The 17687-nt window shown below is 39.0% G+C and overlaps 2 protein-coding genes and 1 long non-coding RNA gene across 3 annotated transcripts; 1 reads left to right on the top strand and 2 right to left on the bottom strand.

Annotated features, from left to right (window-relative positions):
* Positions 1–6891: 6891 nt before the first annotated feature.
* Positions 6892–8420, bottom strand: LOC140367772 (calumenin-A-like). Its single transcript, XM_072454414.1, has 6 exons — positions 8171–8420; positions 7900–8093; positions 7657–7823; positions 7522–7582; positions 7196–7395; positions 6892–7118 (listed from the first exon to the last, which is right to left on the bottom strand). Exons 1-6 carry the CDS (start codon positions 8386–8388, stop codon positions 7014–7016), a joined length of 945 nt encoding a protein of 314 aa, XP_072310515.1. The 5' UTR covers positions 8389–8420; the 3' UTR covers positions 6892–7013.
* Positions 8421–12775: 4355 nt separating this feature from the next.
* atp6v1f (ATPase H+ transporting V1 subunit F) lies at positions 12776–13996 on the bottom strand. Its single transcript, XM_072453478.1, has 2 exons — positions 13731–13996; positions 12776–13183 (listed from the first exon to the last, which is right to left on the bottom strand). The coding sequence occupies exons 1-2, from the start codon at positions 13886–13888 to the stop codon at positions 12982–12984; spliced, it is 360 nt and encodes a 119-aa protein (XP_072309579.1). The 5' UTR covers positions 13889–13996; the 3' UTR covers positions 12776–12981.
* A 2892-nt stretch (positions 13997–16888) lies between these two features.
* On the top strand, positions 16889–17627 carry LOC140368260 (uncharacterized). The gene is made up of 3 exons (XR_011928153.1): positions 16889–16946; positions 17065–17253; positions 17570–17627. It is a non-coding gene; the product is annotated as an uncharacterized lncRNA (long non-coding RNA).
* The last annotated feature ends 60 nt before the right edge of the window (positions 17628–17687 follow it).

Raw genomic sequence — 17687 nt, 5'->3', positions numbered from 1 at the left:
CAAATTATTATTGTTAAATGTAGTGAAACACAGTTTTAAATGTTTTTTGAAATGTCTGGGGCAGAAAAAAAACAGAGGTGGGGAATATTGACAAAAATCTCAATGATATTGAAGAAAATCTCAATTATATCCCGATGACAATATTTAGACAATGTCATGTCAATCCAACAGATTTGTCAAACATGTCATCAGGTGTTTAATTCACAGATAAATGTCAAATGTATGAAAAATGAATCTCAAAAGTGCACAAATATGTGAAATATCATATATATATAGTGTGTGAAAGTGTGAGTGGTTCCTTGATGTAAAGTATCTGAGTGCCCTGAAGAAAAGCACTATATAAATTTGACCATTGGACACTATATGAAAGTTTACAACATAACTTAATTTTTTTTTTATTTAATGAGCTCCTTATGCATATATATTTTTACTATAAACGATAAACTCACCAATTCAATGTCAAATTCAAGATATTATCTACATTCCAAAATATTTCCCACCACTACTTTGACATAGTGTTTAGATTTGAAAATGGTTGTATCATAACTGTGTTAAATCTATACATGGTCATGTATAATAATACTGTATACCATTTCATGCTTCCTGCTTCCGAAGAGTGCACACGCTTTTTTGCTCGCTCCGCTTGCTATCGCTGCTTTCCTTATTTATTTTTCTTTTTAATCAGTTTTTGTCTTCCAAACATTTTTGCTTTAGACTTTTTCAAGTAAACCAAGGATTTTAAGAACATTTTTCCAGTTTTAACGACATATCTGACGCCAGCGACATGTCCGGGAGAAGAAGTGAGAAAGACTGTGAACGCTGTCGGAAATATCAACAAGAAATTAATGAGCTGAAAACACGGATATTTGTTTTGGAATCTGAAAAAGTTCTTCACGATACCATTCCTGTGTCAACCGACGGTAAGAAGAGCACACTTTTTACAAGAAAAACTGCTACTTTCAACCTAAACCGCAGTGACTCTGTGTCGTTTCCAAAACTGTCTAAAAACCAGAAAGACCAGGCTGTTTCTTGGAACAAACTTGGAGCAAAGCCTAAACGATACAAAGATAACGTGAAGTCACCTAAAATACAGCTCACCAACAGATTTTTACCACTTTCAGAGATGGAATTAAATGAAAAAAGGAAAGATGACGTGGCCAAAATACAGCGAGGAGGATCTGCCAAGGTCACGCAGATTGTTTTAGTTGGGGACGGCGCGATAAGTCACATGACGCATGAAAAGATAAACACACATTCTTTTCCAAGCGCCACTGTTTCTGAGATAACGTCACTCCTTCCAAATATTATGGCTAAGCATGGAGGAGCTAAACAGCTGATTGTGCACGTGGGTGCAGTGGACATGCGGCGGGAACAGACTGAAGTTTTGAAAAAAGACTTCTTGAAGTTATTCGACGTGCTTGATAAAATGGAAATCAAAACTTTCATAAGTGGACCTCTTCCAAACATCGACAGGAGGATAAACAAGTTTAGCCGGCTTCTTCAGCTGAACACATGGCTGTCCAAAGAGTGCTCCCCGAGAGGACTACACTACATTGAGAACTTCTATCTATTCTGGAAACGAGAGGACCTGTTTAAGAGAAATGGCCCCCACCTATGCAGAGGTGGAGTGAGGGTGCTGACAGAGAACCTGCTCCACGCTCTGAGGCATTGGACTGGGCCTGGACAGGGTCCTGAGCAGATAGTTAGAGAAGAGAGGAATGAGAGAAGAATTCCTGCTCCCTCAGCCAGAGACCGAGCCAATGTTTCAACATCAAAAGCACCACAACCTCAGCCTCCACCAAAGGATTCATCAGCAGCTGCTCCACCACCACCAGCAAAGGATTCAGCTCCAGCTGCTCCACATTCACCTCCACCGCCTCCAGCAAAGGAACCATCTTCAAAGGCCTTGGACCCATCTGTGACAAGCCCAACAACATCCCTGTCATCGCCCCTGCCTTCACACCAGCCCTGGGTTCCCCCTGCAACATCTAATCCCACTAAAGATTCATCATTCTCCTTCTCATCTCCACTCTCACCCATGGGCCTTCCCAGCCATTTTGAAAGTCTGATCAAATCAGGCATTAAGATGGCTCCACTCACGCCCAATATAGCAAGGGCTATGCCGACTACACCAACAAAAGCCCCACCACCCATCCCCCCTCGCCTCTCACCTGGTCCCAAACTCTCCTTGGCTACAAAAGCCCCACCACCCATCCAACCTCGCCTTTTACCTGGTATCTCCCATAGCTAGGATGCACTGGGTCTCAGCGTTGCCGGGACTTATTGTCACATTAAAAATCAAACCAACCCGGGGCCCTATGTAAAAAGAGCCCCTCCTAGTGCTATTTCTGTAGTCACATCATCACACAGATGGAAAAACAAAATGCGAGTCAGGCCCAATCTGAGAAATGTGATTCATATTCCCTGTGAAAAGATAAAGCCCAGTCCCACTGAAACTAGTCTGAAACTTGCTGTGCTAAATGTCAGATCCTTATGTAACAAATCTCTCTTAATTAATAATTTTATTTCTTCTTATAATCTTGATTTTATGTTTTTAACTGAAACATGGCTTGACAAAAACACAGGAAATGTAGTTCTGATAGAATCTGCTCCACCCAACTTTAAGTTTGAATCTGAAACACGAGAAAACAAAAAAGGGGGTGGAGTCTGTGCTGTCTTTAGAGATAAAATAATTACCCGCAGGTTGTCTTTTGGGGTGTTTTCATCATTTGAGTATGTATCCTTTAAAATGGAGCTAAAACGGTCTCCATCCATTCTCTTCATTGTTTTATACAAGCCTCCCCAGCACTGCCAAAGTTTTATTGATGATTTTACTGAGATGCTTTCAGTCATATGCACAGACTTTGATGGTTTGGTCATTACAGGTGATTTCAACGTGCATGTTGATAATGTTTGTGACAGAAACGCTAAAGAGCTTGATGCTGTCCTTGAAACCTTCAGTCTTACTCAGCATGTGAGAGGCCCCACCCACAGCAAAGGACACACTCTAGATCTCATAATTACAAAGGGGGTAAATATTTCAAATGTTAATGTGATCGATGTTGCTCTGTCTGATCATTTATGTGTCTTCTTTGACCTGTCTGTTTCTCCCCAACCTCCGGTTGGTCCTGCAGTTGTTCAGAGGAGACACATAAGTGATGGCACAGGTGCACTGTTTATGGAAATGATAAACTTTGAAAATGTCTCATGTTCTAATGTAAATGATTTGTTGAACTCTGTTACATCTAGTGTTTTGAATGTTCTGGACACCATCGCCCCTATAAAGGCTAAAATGGTTAAAAATAAGCAGAAGGCGCCGTGGAGAAATGATGATTCGGTCAGGGCACAGAAAAGGGAGTGCCGCAGGGCCGAACGGAAATGGCGCAAGTCAAAGCTCCAGGTTCAAAAAGAGATTTACAAAGAAAAGCTGAACATGTACAACCTAATCTTATGTAGAACTAGGGAAAGATATTTTTCTGAAATAATTGGAAGCTGCAGTAACAACTCGCGTGTCCTGTTTGCCACAGTAAACAGATTAACAAACCCTCCAGCTCAGCTGCCGTTAGAACTCATTTCCACATCCAAGTGTAATGAGTTTGCATTATTCTTTAATGACAAAGTTCAGCGCATTAAAAATGCTATAAATCCCACAATGCAAAAAATTACCCTAAAACCACCAAGACACTTAGAGCTAACTCACTTTGCACCAGTAACTGACAAAACTGTCCATGAGATCATCACCAGTCTGAGTTCATCTACATGCTGCCTTGATGTGTTACCCACCAAATTTCTAAAGTCTGTGCTGAACAGTTTGTTAGCACCATTCACTCACATAGTTAACATGTCGCTTCAATCTGGAACATTCCCAATGTCTTTGAAAACTGCGGTCATAAAGCCTCTCCTAAAGAAGAGCAGTCTTGATGCCGCAGTACTGAGTCATTACCGGCCCATCTCTAATCTGCCATTTTTGGGCAAAGTCCTTGAAAAGGTTGTTTACCAACAGCTCACAGATTTCCTCTTAATAAACAACTCATTTGATGTTTTTCAGTCAGGTTTTAGACCTCATCACAGCACTGAGACTGCTCTTGTCAAGGTGACAAATGACATCCGCCTGAACACTGACACGGGCAAAGCCTCAGTCTTAATTCTGTTAGATCTGAGTGCTGCTTTTGACACTGTCGATCATGGGATCCTCTTACAGAGACTAGAGGACTGGGTGGGCATCACTGGCACTGCCCTAAACTGGTTAAGGTCCTATCTGGAAGACAGGAAGTACTTTGTTGAAATTGGTAGCTGTGTCTCAGACCACATGACCCTGACCTGTGGAGTGCCCCAAGGGTCAGTCCTGGGTCCCCTTCTGTTCAACCTCTACATGCTGCCGTTAGGTCAGTTGATACGCAGTGAAAATGTGTCCTATCACAATAATGCAGACGACACTCAGATCTATGTTTCACTATCGGCAGGTGACTATGGACCAGTAGATTCACTCTGTCACTGCATCCAACAGATCAGTTTGTGGATGCAAAACAACTTTCTCCAGCTGAACTCAGACAAGACTGAAATAATCGTTTTTGGCCCACAGAAACAAAGAGAAAGTGTTAGCGGTCACCTCCAGAGTCTCGCTCTAAAACCTACAAACCAAATTAGAAATCTGGGGGTAATAATGGACTCAGACTTGAACTTTAATAGCCACGTCAAATCAATAACATCAGCAGCTTTTTACCATCTAAAAAACATTGCCAAAATCAAAAACATAGTGTCAAAACCAGATTTAGAGAGACTTATCCATGCGTTTGTCTCCAGTAGATTAGACTACTGTAACGGCCTGCTCACTGGCCTCTCCAAACGAGCTGTAAAACAGCTGCAGTACATCCAGAACGCTGCTGCTCGGGTCCTGACTAGAACCAGGAAGTATGATCACATTAGTCCTGTTCTCAGGTCTCTGCACTGGCTCCCTGTGGCTCAGAGAATAGACTTTAAAGCAGCTCTGCTTGTGTACAAGTCTCTCCATGGCCTAGCACCAAAGTACATCTTGGATATGTTAGTGCCATATGAACCATCTCGGACTCTGAGGACCTCAGGGACCGGCCTCCTGCTGGTGCCCAGAGTCAGGACAAAACATGGGGAATCTGAATTTCAGTTTTATGCAGCTAAAATCTGGAACAGTCTTCCTGAAGATGTGAGACAGGCTTCAACTCTGACGATGTTCAAATCTAAGCTAAAAACAGTTTTGTTTAGCTGCGCATATGACTGAAAGGATTTTTTCTTTGCACTCTTCTCTTTTGTTTGTGATTTTATTAGTTTAGAAAATCAGTTGGATTGATAATTTTTAATTTAGTTAATTTTATTGTATTTCTGTTTCTGTAATTTCTTTGTGATTTGAATGCATTTTTCCTGCTGTGTGAAGCACTTTGAATTGCCTTGTGTATGAAATGTGCTCTACAAATAAACTTGCCTTGCCTTGCCTTGCCTACTTCCTATACCAGAAGAATTTATACCTGCTCCTCCAAGGTCCATAAAATCCCATGTGTTACCCAGCATTAAACTTTAGGTAAAATGCTTTTAAACCCTTATGCTCCCTTTGAGAGCAAAGCACGTTGTGTGGATGATATGCAGCGCTACATCTCTACACGTCTCTTGTAAATGCCCATGCTTGTTTGATCTAGGAAGCTACTTGGATGAGAGACCACAGTGGTGCAGCAATGGCTTTCGTTAAAACTCTACTCATGTCCGTGAGCAAGACACTTCACCAGCATCACTTCAATAGCATCTTTCCACCTCAGAAGGAATGAATAAATATGCACATAACTGTAAGCGGTTTAAGCATCTGGAAAAGCAGGAATAATGAATTATCATTTCTTTTTTTTTTAGATGTCTCAATGCCTTGGGCCTTTTTAATTTGGAAATGTTATTTGTAAACGGCAAAAAGCTTGGTGTTAATAATGCGCAAATAGGGTTTATATTTACATCTTGCCCAAGGCGGACAAAACCACTTTATGCTCTCTGCACTGTTCCGAGGGGTTTCTACAAGCGAATAGTTATCTCTTTTTCATTGTGTAGGAGATTCAGGCCTGGCGCCCTCTGCAGACTTTTTATATATGATCACTCATCAGCTTTTACATATAATAAAGCTTACATAAACTGTAAATAAACATGGTTTGGCCATAATTACATTTTGAGAAGGAAGGTGAAGCAGATGGCCTGGAAATACCATATTTAAAACAAAGTATGAGGGCAGTAGTATCATGTTATGGGGACATTCTGCTGCAGGTATGACTGCTATACTTCACTATAGACGATGGCGTCATGAAGAAAAAATGCTTTTCGTAGAAATATTGAATACAGGACAACAATTCTAGTGTTATGGTGACTTAAGGAACATGTGACTTAAGTCTTACAGTTTAAAAGGAAATATAGGCAAATAATGAAGAGATGTGTGTAGGCATTAGATAATGAAAATAAAATGTAATACGTTCTCCATTTAATTTGAGTGAATGTGACAAATACAAATATTTTTGGTCATTCTTTCTGACCATATAACATTTTGTCTGAATTGATGATAAAACATGCAACATACAATATTATTTTTTGATAATGAAATTCTATAAACATAAAAACATAATATTGTTCAAGAAATAGCATATAAAATGAATGCTTATAAATATTTTGAAATGTATATAACATGATAATAAATAAATATAGGCAGCAGTAGCTCAGTGACAGAGTGCTCATCTTCTGATCCTTAGTAAAGAGCGGTCAGTGCCACCTCAGATGAAAACTGCCATTGTGTCCTAGGGCAAGACACCAATGTTGCCCCCAGTGTCTGCGTACACTGGTGTGTGAATATGTGTGTGAATGGGTGAGTGGTTCCTTGAAGGTAGAAATGTGAAATTTTTTATCTTTGTAACAGCACCAGTAAACACTAAACATATACACATTTAAACATTATTAGAAATGATAAACATTATTAGAAATGATAAACTGCTCCATCAAAGGAGGAAGGTAAAAAAAAATTAAAATTCATCATGTCGCATCAAAGCTTCGCCAAAGTTGGTCACCTGGCTTCCAACAAATACTTCGTGCTTCTCTAAAATTTCCTCTTTCGTTAGTTTGGCATCCTAGAAAAACACACATAAAGCATTCATTATTGATTTTTTTTTAACATGTATATATAATAACTAAATAGCTGACATACTCTGTTTGTATCTGATGCATGCAGCAAGTGTTTGGCCTCTGCCTCAGCATGGTCAAAGTCTTCTGGCAGTATCCAGTCAAGGGTCTCTTGTCGATCCATTTTCCCATCATTATTTTTGTCTCTAAATTCAGCAAACTGTTCTCGCTCAGATTTGACCCAATCAGGCTCTTCCTCTCCATTCTCTGGTGAGTACATGTCACCTACAGAACATAAGGTTGTTAGGCATTCCTTTTACATGACAAATTCAACCTTTGCACTAAAACACACATCATCATACTAACTTGCACTGTGTCATATTTATAGACTACAGAAGAAAACACACTCACCAATGTACTCTTGTAGGTCAATATAGCCATCTCCATTCTTGTCAATATCCTCAATAGTTTCCTGGTGAAACAAGCATATATTATTTATTGGCTATAGTACACTAAAGATTTTAAAAGCCCTAGATCATACTTTACCTGAAGCACAATGTCCCTCATGTGGGAGAACTCCTCTGGGTGGAGGAAAGCAGTGAATTCTTCTTTATTGACATAGAGATCCCCATTTTTGTCAGCCATACGGAAGCGTCGCTCATCCCTCTGCATCATTTGGGCGTAGTTAATGTCAATGTCTTCCTGAGGACTGTCTGGAATTTAAATTGTGCAATATTTGTTTTAAGAGAGTTGTTTGATCAATGTCATGATATAAATCTATTATATTACCCAGATAGCTTCCATAGGTCACATTTTTATACTCTTCCCAGCCGATGTATTCATCTTTGTTGGTGTCAAAGTCATTCCACTGGGTTTGAACATTATCAAAAATGTATTTTTGTTGAGCCTTTTTTATCCAGATTTTGAGCTCTTCTTCGGTCACATATCCATCTTTGTTATCATCTATTTTTCCAACAATTATGCTGCCGATAGGAGGATCATTATAGAGATTAATCAAAAAATATTTGACTACAACCTAAATATTGTTACTTGTACCAACCCAAGTCTTCGTTTGCTTTCCTCAAGAGGGAGGTGATCAAAGGTTTTGGCCTCCTCATGGCCGAGGAAGGCCTCATGGTCATAGTCAAAGTTTTGGCTGTCATCATGTTTAAGGTTGCTCAGTGGGTCATCATGGTGAATACGTTCTTTTTTGTCTGTTGGTTTACTATTACAGTGGACAACACAAAGGGAGATGAAGATTAACAGGAAACGCACCATTCTGTAAAAAAGACAAACAAATTAGTGTTTCGTTTTTGTACATAGCTGATCTAAGTAGTTAGGCTACCTGGGGTGGAAAGTGACTGATCACAATTACTCACTTTGCTGTAATTGAGTAAATAAATTTTGAGTAAATATTTTGAGTTTTTTGAAACATGTACTGAGTAAAATTTTTAGCATGTAATTGTAATTAGTTACATTTAAAAAAAATGATGTGAGTACTGACAAGTCCCAATTGCTTCTCTACACATTCCACAAACATTGATGCAACTCAAATTGCATTCAAAAGTAAGTAGTAGTATTTTTCATGTGTACTTTTTTAGCCATGTAACTGTACTTTTATTTGAGTACATACTTTGTAGTGCTCTTTCCACCACTGCTTGTATTATGATGGCTAATATAGTTAATACAACATGTCTATAAAATGCCTATAACATAGCGCTATTTGGCATCATTTCCACTCTTTAAGCGTTGCCGTACATGGGAATGTTGAGACTTGTAGACAAATCTCTAGGGAAAAAAACACATTGACCAATAGGCTATGACCAATTAAGGAAGCTTTGTCTTTAAGTTGCATAAACGCAAAGAAGCGTGCAGATTACGGGATGCTCTTACCTTATAGATTCTTGATTGTTCTCGTCTATCACTTTTTCAGGTCTTTACTTTCCTACTTCTAAAGCGCCGATCTCACGCTCCCAACTTCAGGACAGCAGCTGTACTCAACCTCAGCCAATCAGCGTCCACCTCAAAGCGTCGTGACTTTTGATTGGTCCACTTGTCTCTGCCTGGTGTGAGCTTTCATTGGTCCATTTTCACAACAGACCAATAGAAGTCCAAAGCAGATGTCAAACGCGCATGCCACGTCGTCGAGGAGCCGCGAGAATGATGAAATGAAGAGGAAAAGTAAATTGTCGCTCTCTAAAAAAGGGATTTTTATCATTCAGAAAAACGAGACAAAAACGGACTGGAAGGTGTTATGATGTGCTTCAAAATTATTCTTTTAGCCTATAGAAGTACAGATACTGTGGCTAAAAAAATACTTAATTACAAATATCCTTCTGCTGCCAAAGTAGGCTTCTCAAAGTACAAATGTATACGCGTGATAGAGGTCTACTACTCAAACCAGTTTTATTTTAATTTTTTAAATGCCAAACTACGTGTCAAGGCCACATTTGGCCCTCACCCTTTTTTATTGGCCCTCAGGTTTTGAGCTGAATTGGCCTAAATGGTCATAAACAATAGCCTACTTTTTAAATATTCTACCAGCATAAACTCAAATCAAACATTGCATTGTGATATGGGCAAACATAACTGTTCCAAGCCTAATTAAGTAGATTAATGAAAGACTCTGTTTTGTTAAGATAATGATTCCTCAAATAATCCATTCAAAATCTTTTGGGATACGGTGTAAACATATTCAGCACAGATGTTCCTTGGAGCGTAGAGCTGAGGCGTAGAAGGGGCCCGAGAGATGGACAGGACACGTATGAAAACTCATCAGTATAATAATGTTGAAGAGATATGTGATGCTGAGTTTGAAGCATGATTAGGGTGTTTAACGCGGAGCTGTAGGTCTCCAGAGAGTTTTTCCACAGTGGTCACGCAATCAGTGGTATGATCACTGATTACGGTCCAGTCTCCTCCTAAAATAAGTTTGGAAAGATTTGAGTCTGACTGTTTATTTCATTTAGGAAGTCCTGAATACATTGTTTATTTTTGTGGCTGCTGTTGAAGCCATAAATGTTACCCAGAATAAAAATATTGTCAACAGTTTCAGTAACTGAAAACTATAGTGGAAAACCACACATATAGTCATTAATGGTAGTACTTTTCAAATAGACTATTCCCATTAAGAAAAGCAAAACCCCAATGAGAATGAAAAAAAATACCTTACACAAATTACAACTTGACTTGGACTGCTTATACCTATACAAAACAAAAGATGCATTCATATAATCAAGGCAGAAGTAGTCTGACAATGGAGACAAAAATACAAAGTATTTTCATATAAATGTGAATATTTTTCTGTAAGAGCTTTTGCTGTACCACAATTTGTGGTATTCCTGTAAAGGAAAACATTTCATATCTTAAGAGTTGAAATATACCAACATAAAAGATTTAGGACTGAGTATGATTTTTAACCTTTTCTCCAAACGTTGGTATAATATTCCTAATATAATTTTAGAGAAAACTTGAGATACAGAATTTTCTGTTAAAACTTTTCTATCCCAAAAGCAATAACCAACAATCATCAAGAATTGAATCAAGAATCAAGTTTCAATGAGGCCAAAGTGTAAGCAAATTTGGCAACACTACTTTTATTAAAATTTGCCAATGCATGTGCATTATGAATTACAACAATCTGACATGTTTTGCACACTGTAAAGGAATAGGATATAAATTCAAAAGGTGTCAAAGGTTACAAAAAACAACCAGGCCAGGTAAATGTGTTTTATATTTGAATACATTTCTGATGCTGATGTTCTTCGTCACTTCCCAGGACTCAGAGGATTTTTAGTGTCATGTCCGGCAACTTCATCTCCTCCTTGGTTTAGTTTATGGACCAGGTCAAAAGTTGGGCACAGACTAATACGACAGTTGAAGCTGATAGGAGGTCTGTAAAGACAATAATACAGCTGAGAGTTAAACAATAAATTAATATCCAAAACATTTATGTTGAACAAACTGAAAAACGTGAAAAAAGAAACAAGAGATAAAAACATAATATCAGTCATGACATTCATGCAACATCTAACAGACAAAGCCTAAAAGTTCTGTTTTGTCTTGGCTGTAATGGCACATTTGTTTACAGAGAAACAAGCTCAAATCATACAGTAGTTTTATTTGTGTGTGATCAGCATAATCATCATAGAGAAATGGTTAACACATCTTTGATCTTATGCTAAACTGATGCTAAAATACATACAACAAAAACAAATTGTCAGTTGCTATCTTGAAATAATAGATCATTTTAGAATCTCTGCAGGAAAAGAACATAGTTTGCCAGATATGATAGCTAGTCCTGAGGTATTATTTCTTTCCATTTCCTAAGGGATCAGATGTGGATTTTCCGGCCTTCTCATCTCCAGTTTGAAGAGAAGAGACAAGGTTGTCAGTCACACAGGTGGAGAGAATGCAACTACCCCGCGCAGGTGAACTGAAGTAAAGACAGCCGACGAGGAAAGGAATAGAAATATAGAAGTCAAACAGATGGTGTGTGAACGGACTTTTACATTTTGTTCAATCAAAAACACAGTACACAACACAGCACACTATAGCTTGGGGTAAATAGGGCACTTACCCGTTATCATTTCTGTAAATAAATACATAAAAAATAACTGAATGAAAATGTTCATGTGAAGTGACAGATGTGACTAAAGAGTAAAATAAGTCTTACATGTTTTCAATTTTTGGGAGAAAAACCCTAAAGAAAAACAAAAAATCAGCAGTTGTATCAGAAATTATTCAGCCAATTCCTTGAAAAGTCAGGACACATACATAAAAGGAGTGGCATCTGTGTCATTCCCTAAAGTCTGGGATGGGACATCTCCTCTGAAAACATGATGAAGATACATGTAAGATGAAGGTCTGTAAATGCAGGATATAGTATTTTCTGTAAACTCACTCAATTGGAAAGACCTCAGTATTGTTCTTGTTGGCTTGTGAGATGTTCCTTTGAAAAGAAGAACAGGCAGCTTAGGGTAGGAGTACATAAAAGATTACTTATTAACAGTGTTACTCACATATGCAAAACAGTGTAGTTTGGAGTGTGTAAAGACATATTCCTGAACAGAATTAATTTGAAAATAAATACATTTACTTTATTTTCTTTTACCTAAGAAAATCTGTTAAACAAACCATGAGGATTTATTGACAGGGATACTGCTTTCGAACTCAAGTCTGTAGAGAAAGCAGAAAGCAAAATAATTTACCATTTTTTAAGAGTAGACACCACTTTGCAATTTTCTATTATTATAAAACTGCTTTAGTTACCATATGTAATACAGTTAAACTGCCAATTAATTTAATATTAAACATACCTGGTGTGTTTCAACAGATGAAGAGGATGTCCAAATCCAGAAGCCACAGCCGCCGTCAGCACAATGATCAGTGTTATGTACATTCTTGCTGGTGGATGGTAATCTGAGGAATGGGCAGCAGTTTGTGCTGAGGTTTTATACCCAAAACTGAGGTCACACCTCAAATAACACAGAACTGTCCTCCAGTCAAGGTCAGTTGAAGGTCGTACATGCAGCAGTTTGAGTGATGCCGGCCCTGAGAGCTACTTTATCAGCCCAACTGGACATGAGAACTGGACCCATGCCTAACCTACACATTTGTAGGTTGTAAAAAGATAGGGACAGTGTCCACTTGAATAAAGAAAACCTTGTAATCACATTGTCATTTATTATCAGTACCAACTGTTGAATGGTTTACAACATTTTAATAATTAAATCCACAGAACAACCAACACATTTCCAGTCACATTTTCATTAGGACAACAAAGAGAGAAGAAAACGACACCACAATCACAACAATTCATTGAACGTACATGTAATATTTACATTAGGGACATCAGATGCATGACTGTGTTTATCGGAAGTCCTCAGCAGAAAACATGCCCTTGGCCCTGCGCAGGATGGAGTCCTTGGCTGCGTCATAAGGGTGCTCTTTGGACGGGATTTCCAGAACGGCCGGGATGGACTGCATGTGAGCATCAATGGCATGGCGAATCATCTCCGCAATAAACTGGTTGATTAGGATGATTCCTATGTCGTTACGAGCTAAGAAACTCCTGTTGAGACAAATAGAATGTTTAGTAAAAGAAAGGCACAGCGAATAGAGACTGGAAAGAGCAGTGGAGAAGGCCCATAGACATTTATTTTTCTAGCCTCCTCTTGTCTTTTGAGTCCTCAATTCTCCGCACAGACAGCGAGGAGAGAGGAGCCGACACAAGCCGATGGTCAATGTGACACTTTCCTCAGGGGCTGCTCTGACAAAAAGGAGAACTGTACTTATTTTAGAATATTGTTTACATTAACGTTTGACCAACGTTTTTATTTTCATATAAATGTGTTTGAATATCTGTTAAATAGTTTTAATGTCACTTTTAACAAGACTGTGTTGGCTCCTCTGAGTCTTGGGACACTACATAATATAGCACATTTGATTGACAGCTGGAGAATCGAGGAATTGAAGAGACGAGGACACTGAGGCCCGGCCCGGCCCACGAGCCACAGTGTCATTACTTACACGTCTGTTCTACAGGACATAAGCCGTACATTTCGCCACATTCAGGGAAAAGGCGTGTTACTGCCACAGTTTGTCAGGGCCCTACTCACTTGAACGTCTCCTCTATCTCCGTGATGCTCGTGTCCTTCTCCACCACCAGAAAATTGGGTTTGCGATTCTTGTTGAGTTCACCGATGCCGCCGAGGAGGAAGCCGGTGCAAGTGTCTTCATCGCCGATAACGGCAATGAGCTTCCCGCGGCCGGCCATTTGTAATTTATCAGAATAAAAATGAGAATGTAAAATGGACAAGATGAGCTTCAGTGACAAATCCTCCAGATCATGTGAGCGGATCAGCTGACAGAAGGTCACTTCCGTTTCGACACAAGGGCGAAAAGTGAGAGAGCGCCCTCTATTGGTGTCAACAGCGCTCAGCCGAAACATAGTATTTTAACTTGTTGGTTTGTTTTAATCAGAACAATACAACTGCGTAATAAACAATACAACATGTTAATACAAAGTATCACAGCCTTGGGTTTTTCTTACACTGCGTTTAAGACTTGAGTCAGTGTTGGTGAGCATCAGGAACAACCGCAACTCATCTGCTTGAAGAATGTCACACTGGAACATTTTAAACTGGATTGTGACTGAACTAGAATGTAACAGGGGAGTTTATGGAGATAGCTCAGGGGGGAAATGGAAGAAGACCCAGAAAGGGCAATTTTACGTGAGGAAAAATGCTCTTGGAGGAAGATAAAGTAATAAGATAGGAAAATAAAGTACCGTTTAAGTTGAAGTGGGGCTATGGTATCGATACTGCTCACCCGGTGTAGTACTCCCTTCCGCCTGGTGATGGCGCTGTGGGACGGGTGAAATGTGCTGCTCAAGAGCAGAAAAACAAGTCAATGAAAATGCAATCTATCTGCAAGAAAAACATAGCCGAGAGAAGGCTTGTGGGTGGTCAGTGGGTAAAAGGGTAATTTCGGGGATTCCAAGCAGTGAACATTTGGTGGAACTAAAAAGCTATGTACAAATGACAAAGGTGTGGACATGGAGCAGCTGCAGAGGGAAACAGAGGTGTGGACAGGGCGCAGCTTTAAAATGTTGAAATGTGGATAATTCAGCAGCTTATGGAGGCTGTGCGTCCAAAAAGAAGACAGACCATAAAGTGTCTAATGCGGAGGAAAATCTTAAAATCTATTCAACCGGAATCAGGCACCCATGAAAGAGAGGCAGCGACATCTGCTGGACATACAAGGGCAGTATGGGGTCCCTGTGGATAACATTATGCCATGTCTTGCTTTTGATATTAATTGCACTGATCAGGTTAGAAGTAAATCAGTTTATTAGCTCTGTTGACAGTCCCAGGAAGTTAAAGGTTATATAGATTTGTTGAAAGAGAAACCAAATACTATTTGCATTCAAGAAACCTGGCTAAAGAGTCATTTAGACTCAGACTCAGACTTCCATCTCTGCAGGACCTGTACGTCTCCAGGACTCTGGGACGAGCAGGTCGATCACAGCCGACCCTGGAAACAGATTATTTGAACCCCTCAGGCAGGAGGCTTCTGTCCATCCGGACCAGAACCTCTCGCCTCAAGAACAGTTTATTTCCCATCTAAACACTGTCACTTTAACCATAATTCATTCACTGCACTGTTCACTTTCTGCACTACATATGTAAACTCAACTGTAAGTTTTGTGTGCTTAGAAAGCTTATTTTTATTTTTAATCCTATGGTAGAATTTTATCCTTTTTTATTTTATATATGTTGCTTTATTTGTTCATTGTTTTATGTTGCACCGAATCACCAAAGTAAGTTCTCATGTTTGATAATTTTGTTCATTGGCAATGGCAATAAACCCTTTCTGATTCTGATTCTAATTAGAGGGCATACAACATTACACAAAGATAGGAGGGAGGGAAAAGGAGGCTGTGCAACGTTCATTAGACAAGGAATAAATTATTGCCAGGTTATGGTTGATGAAGATTTAGAACCAGTGAGTGTAGGAATACGTAGATTTAAGGTATAGTTTTGTTGTTGTTTTCGTTTTAAGTTTTTGATCCCGTTGGCTGTTTTATTGACAGGAATGTAGTGTGAAATGGGGGATGAGAGAAGGGAGGACATGCAATAAATTGTTGGAGTCACAACACTGCGGCCGGCTGCACTTAAAGCATGGCATATGAGTGCTGTGTCTTAATCACTCCACTCGACTTTGGTGCAGAGATTTTAATACACGTAGCACTTTATGGGGTCAGGTAAATGACGGAAATGGTGATATTATTGAGGAGATGATGGATGTGTTTAAATGATGGAACTGGTGCGAGGATGAATTTAAGTCAAGGCACAGAATCTGTTCTTGACCTTTGAATAGTTTCACAACGTTTAGCCGGGTGAATAAAGTGGAGAGTTAGCAGGGATTGTTCTGTGGGGAGTGATTTTCCTTTTCTTATTGATATAAGACTAAGTACATACTAAACCAGCTGATTTGGACTAAGTTTGGTGTTTTGGCTAAAAATACAGATATAGATCTACAGATGAAGGAATTGACTATGGAAATGAATAATTATATTCTTCCTGCTGCTGGTGAATCAATTCCTAAACGTATAAAAGTATAAATTGGAACCAAGCTCTTGTGTTTTTTGTGTGCCTTTCAGACAATTCATCAGCATAAAAACTGTAGTCTTTGTTGACTGTGAAGCATTTCTGCCTTATCTCAAGTACCTGTGAGTGTTAAAAAAATAACTAATCTTATTTGTGTCAATTTGAACACTTTCTGCTTCTGTTCTCTAACAGTGGGATCGTCAACACGGGAATCAAAACATTTCCTGAGTTGAAATATATATCTATTCATTCATTATAGTGATTTACTTAATTTATTGATATTATTTTATAATGATCATCTTTATATTTCAGGGATATTGTTGAGAATGCCTTAGTTAAAATCCTGCATGCTAATGCACTGAGTGGAATCTCAGAGGGTGCTCTTATTGTGTAAGTACAAACCTCTGAGGGACCATGCAGCTATAATAAAGGAATAATATAATGTATGCTTTCTGCTGTATACCTCTATAGAATGCTTCATAGCAACGGTTTGCGAGATACAGCGTTTTGCGTTTAATGGGAGTTGTCTCGAAGAAGTGTATGTATGTCTAATGCTGGACATAAAGTTTATAGTACAATATTTGCATGACTAGCTAAGAGCTTCAAGAATAGCCCATCAGTAATCATCACACATCTTTTATGCAGGTATCTCCATAGGAATTTATATCTGGACCAAATAGACAAGTTTGCTTTTTATGGAGTGAATTGTGGCCCAACTCATATGTGAGTCATTAAAAACAGAATTTGCCAGTAGTGCTGATTTTATTGAGGTTATTGCACAATATTCCTTTTTTGGTTCTCTACCCATACATACAAATAACATTCCTTATTTGTTTTGCAGAGACATTTCAGAAACTAAAGTGCGGTCCCTGCCTTCAATAGGTATGGAAGCCATTGAAAACCTTCAAGCTAAAAACACTTGGGCTCTTAAAGAGCTCCCTCCACTCAGGACATTCATCCATTTACAACATGCTGAATTGACCTATCCAAGCCATTGTTGTGGACTAAAAATGTTGAAGAGGTGGAGAGGGTGAGCAGAGAATTACTGAGGTTTACTACTTTGTGGGAAAACCTCAGTAATTCTCTGCTCACCCTCTCCACCTCTTCAACATTTTTAGTCCACAACAATGGCTTGGATAGGTCAATTCAGCATGTTGTAAATGGATGAATGTCCTGAGTGGAGGGAGCTCTTTAACAAAGTAGTAAATGGTTTTAGTGGACAATAAAGTGTACCGCTTATTTTTGGCCATAGTTTTAATTCAACCTGACATTTACTTGCAAATTGCAGTTTATGCTCATTAAAAACTCTAACTCTCACAAAAGTAATTCTGTAATTCTCTTCAAAGGATATCAGAGATGGCCATTTGCAACCTTTCAAAGAGCACATTGATGAGGCCTCAAGACTTCACCACCAACATATACTGGTAAAGAGGTGGTACTAAAACTGTACAATAAGATGTGAGG

The sequence above is a fragment of the Eucyclogobius newberryi genome, unplaced genomic scaffold (genome assembly GCF_026437365.1).
Source record: "Eucyclogobius newberryi isolate DKJ021-1_F unplaced genomic scaffold, fEucNew1.0.hap1 SCAF_2, whole genome shotgun sequence".
In the NCBI taxonomy this organism is placed as follows: domain Eukaryota; kingdom Metazoa; phylum Chordata; class Actinopteri; order Gobiiformes; family Gobiidae; genus Eucyclogobius; species Eucyclogobius newberryi.
Note: the sequence above shows the minus strand (reverse complement) of the source record. Positions and strands in the feature narration are given on the sequence as shown.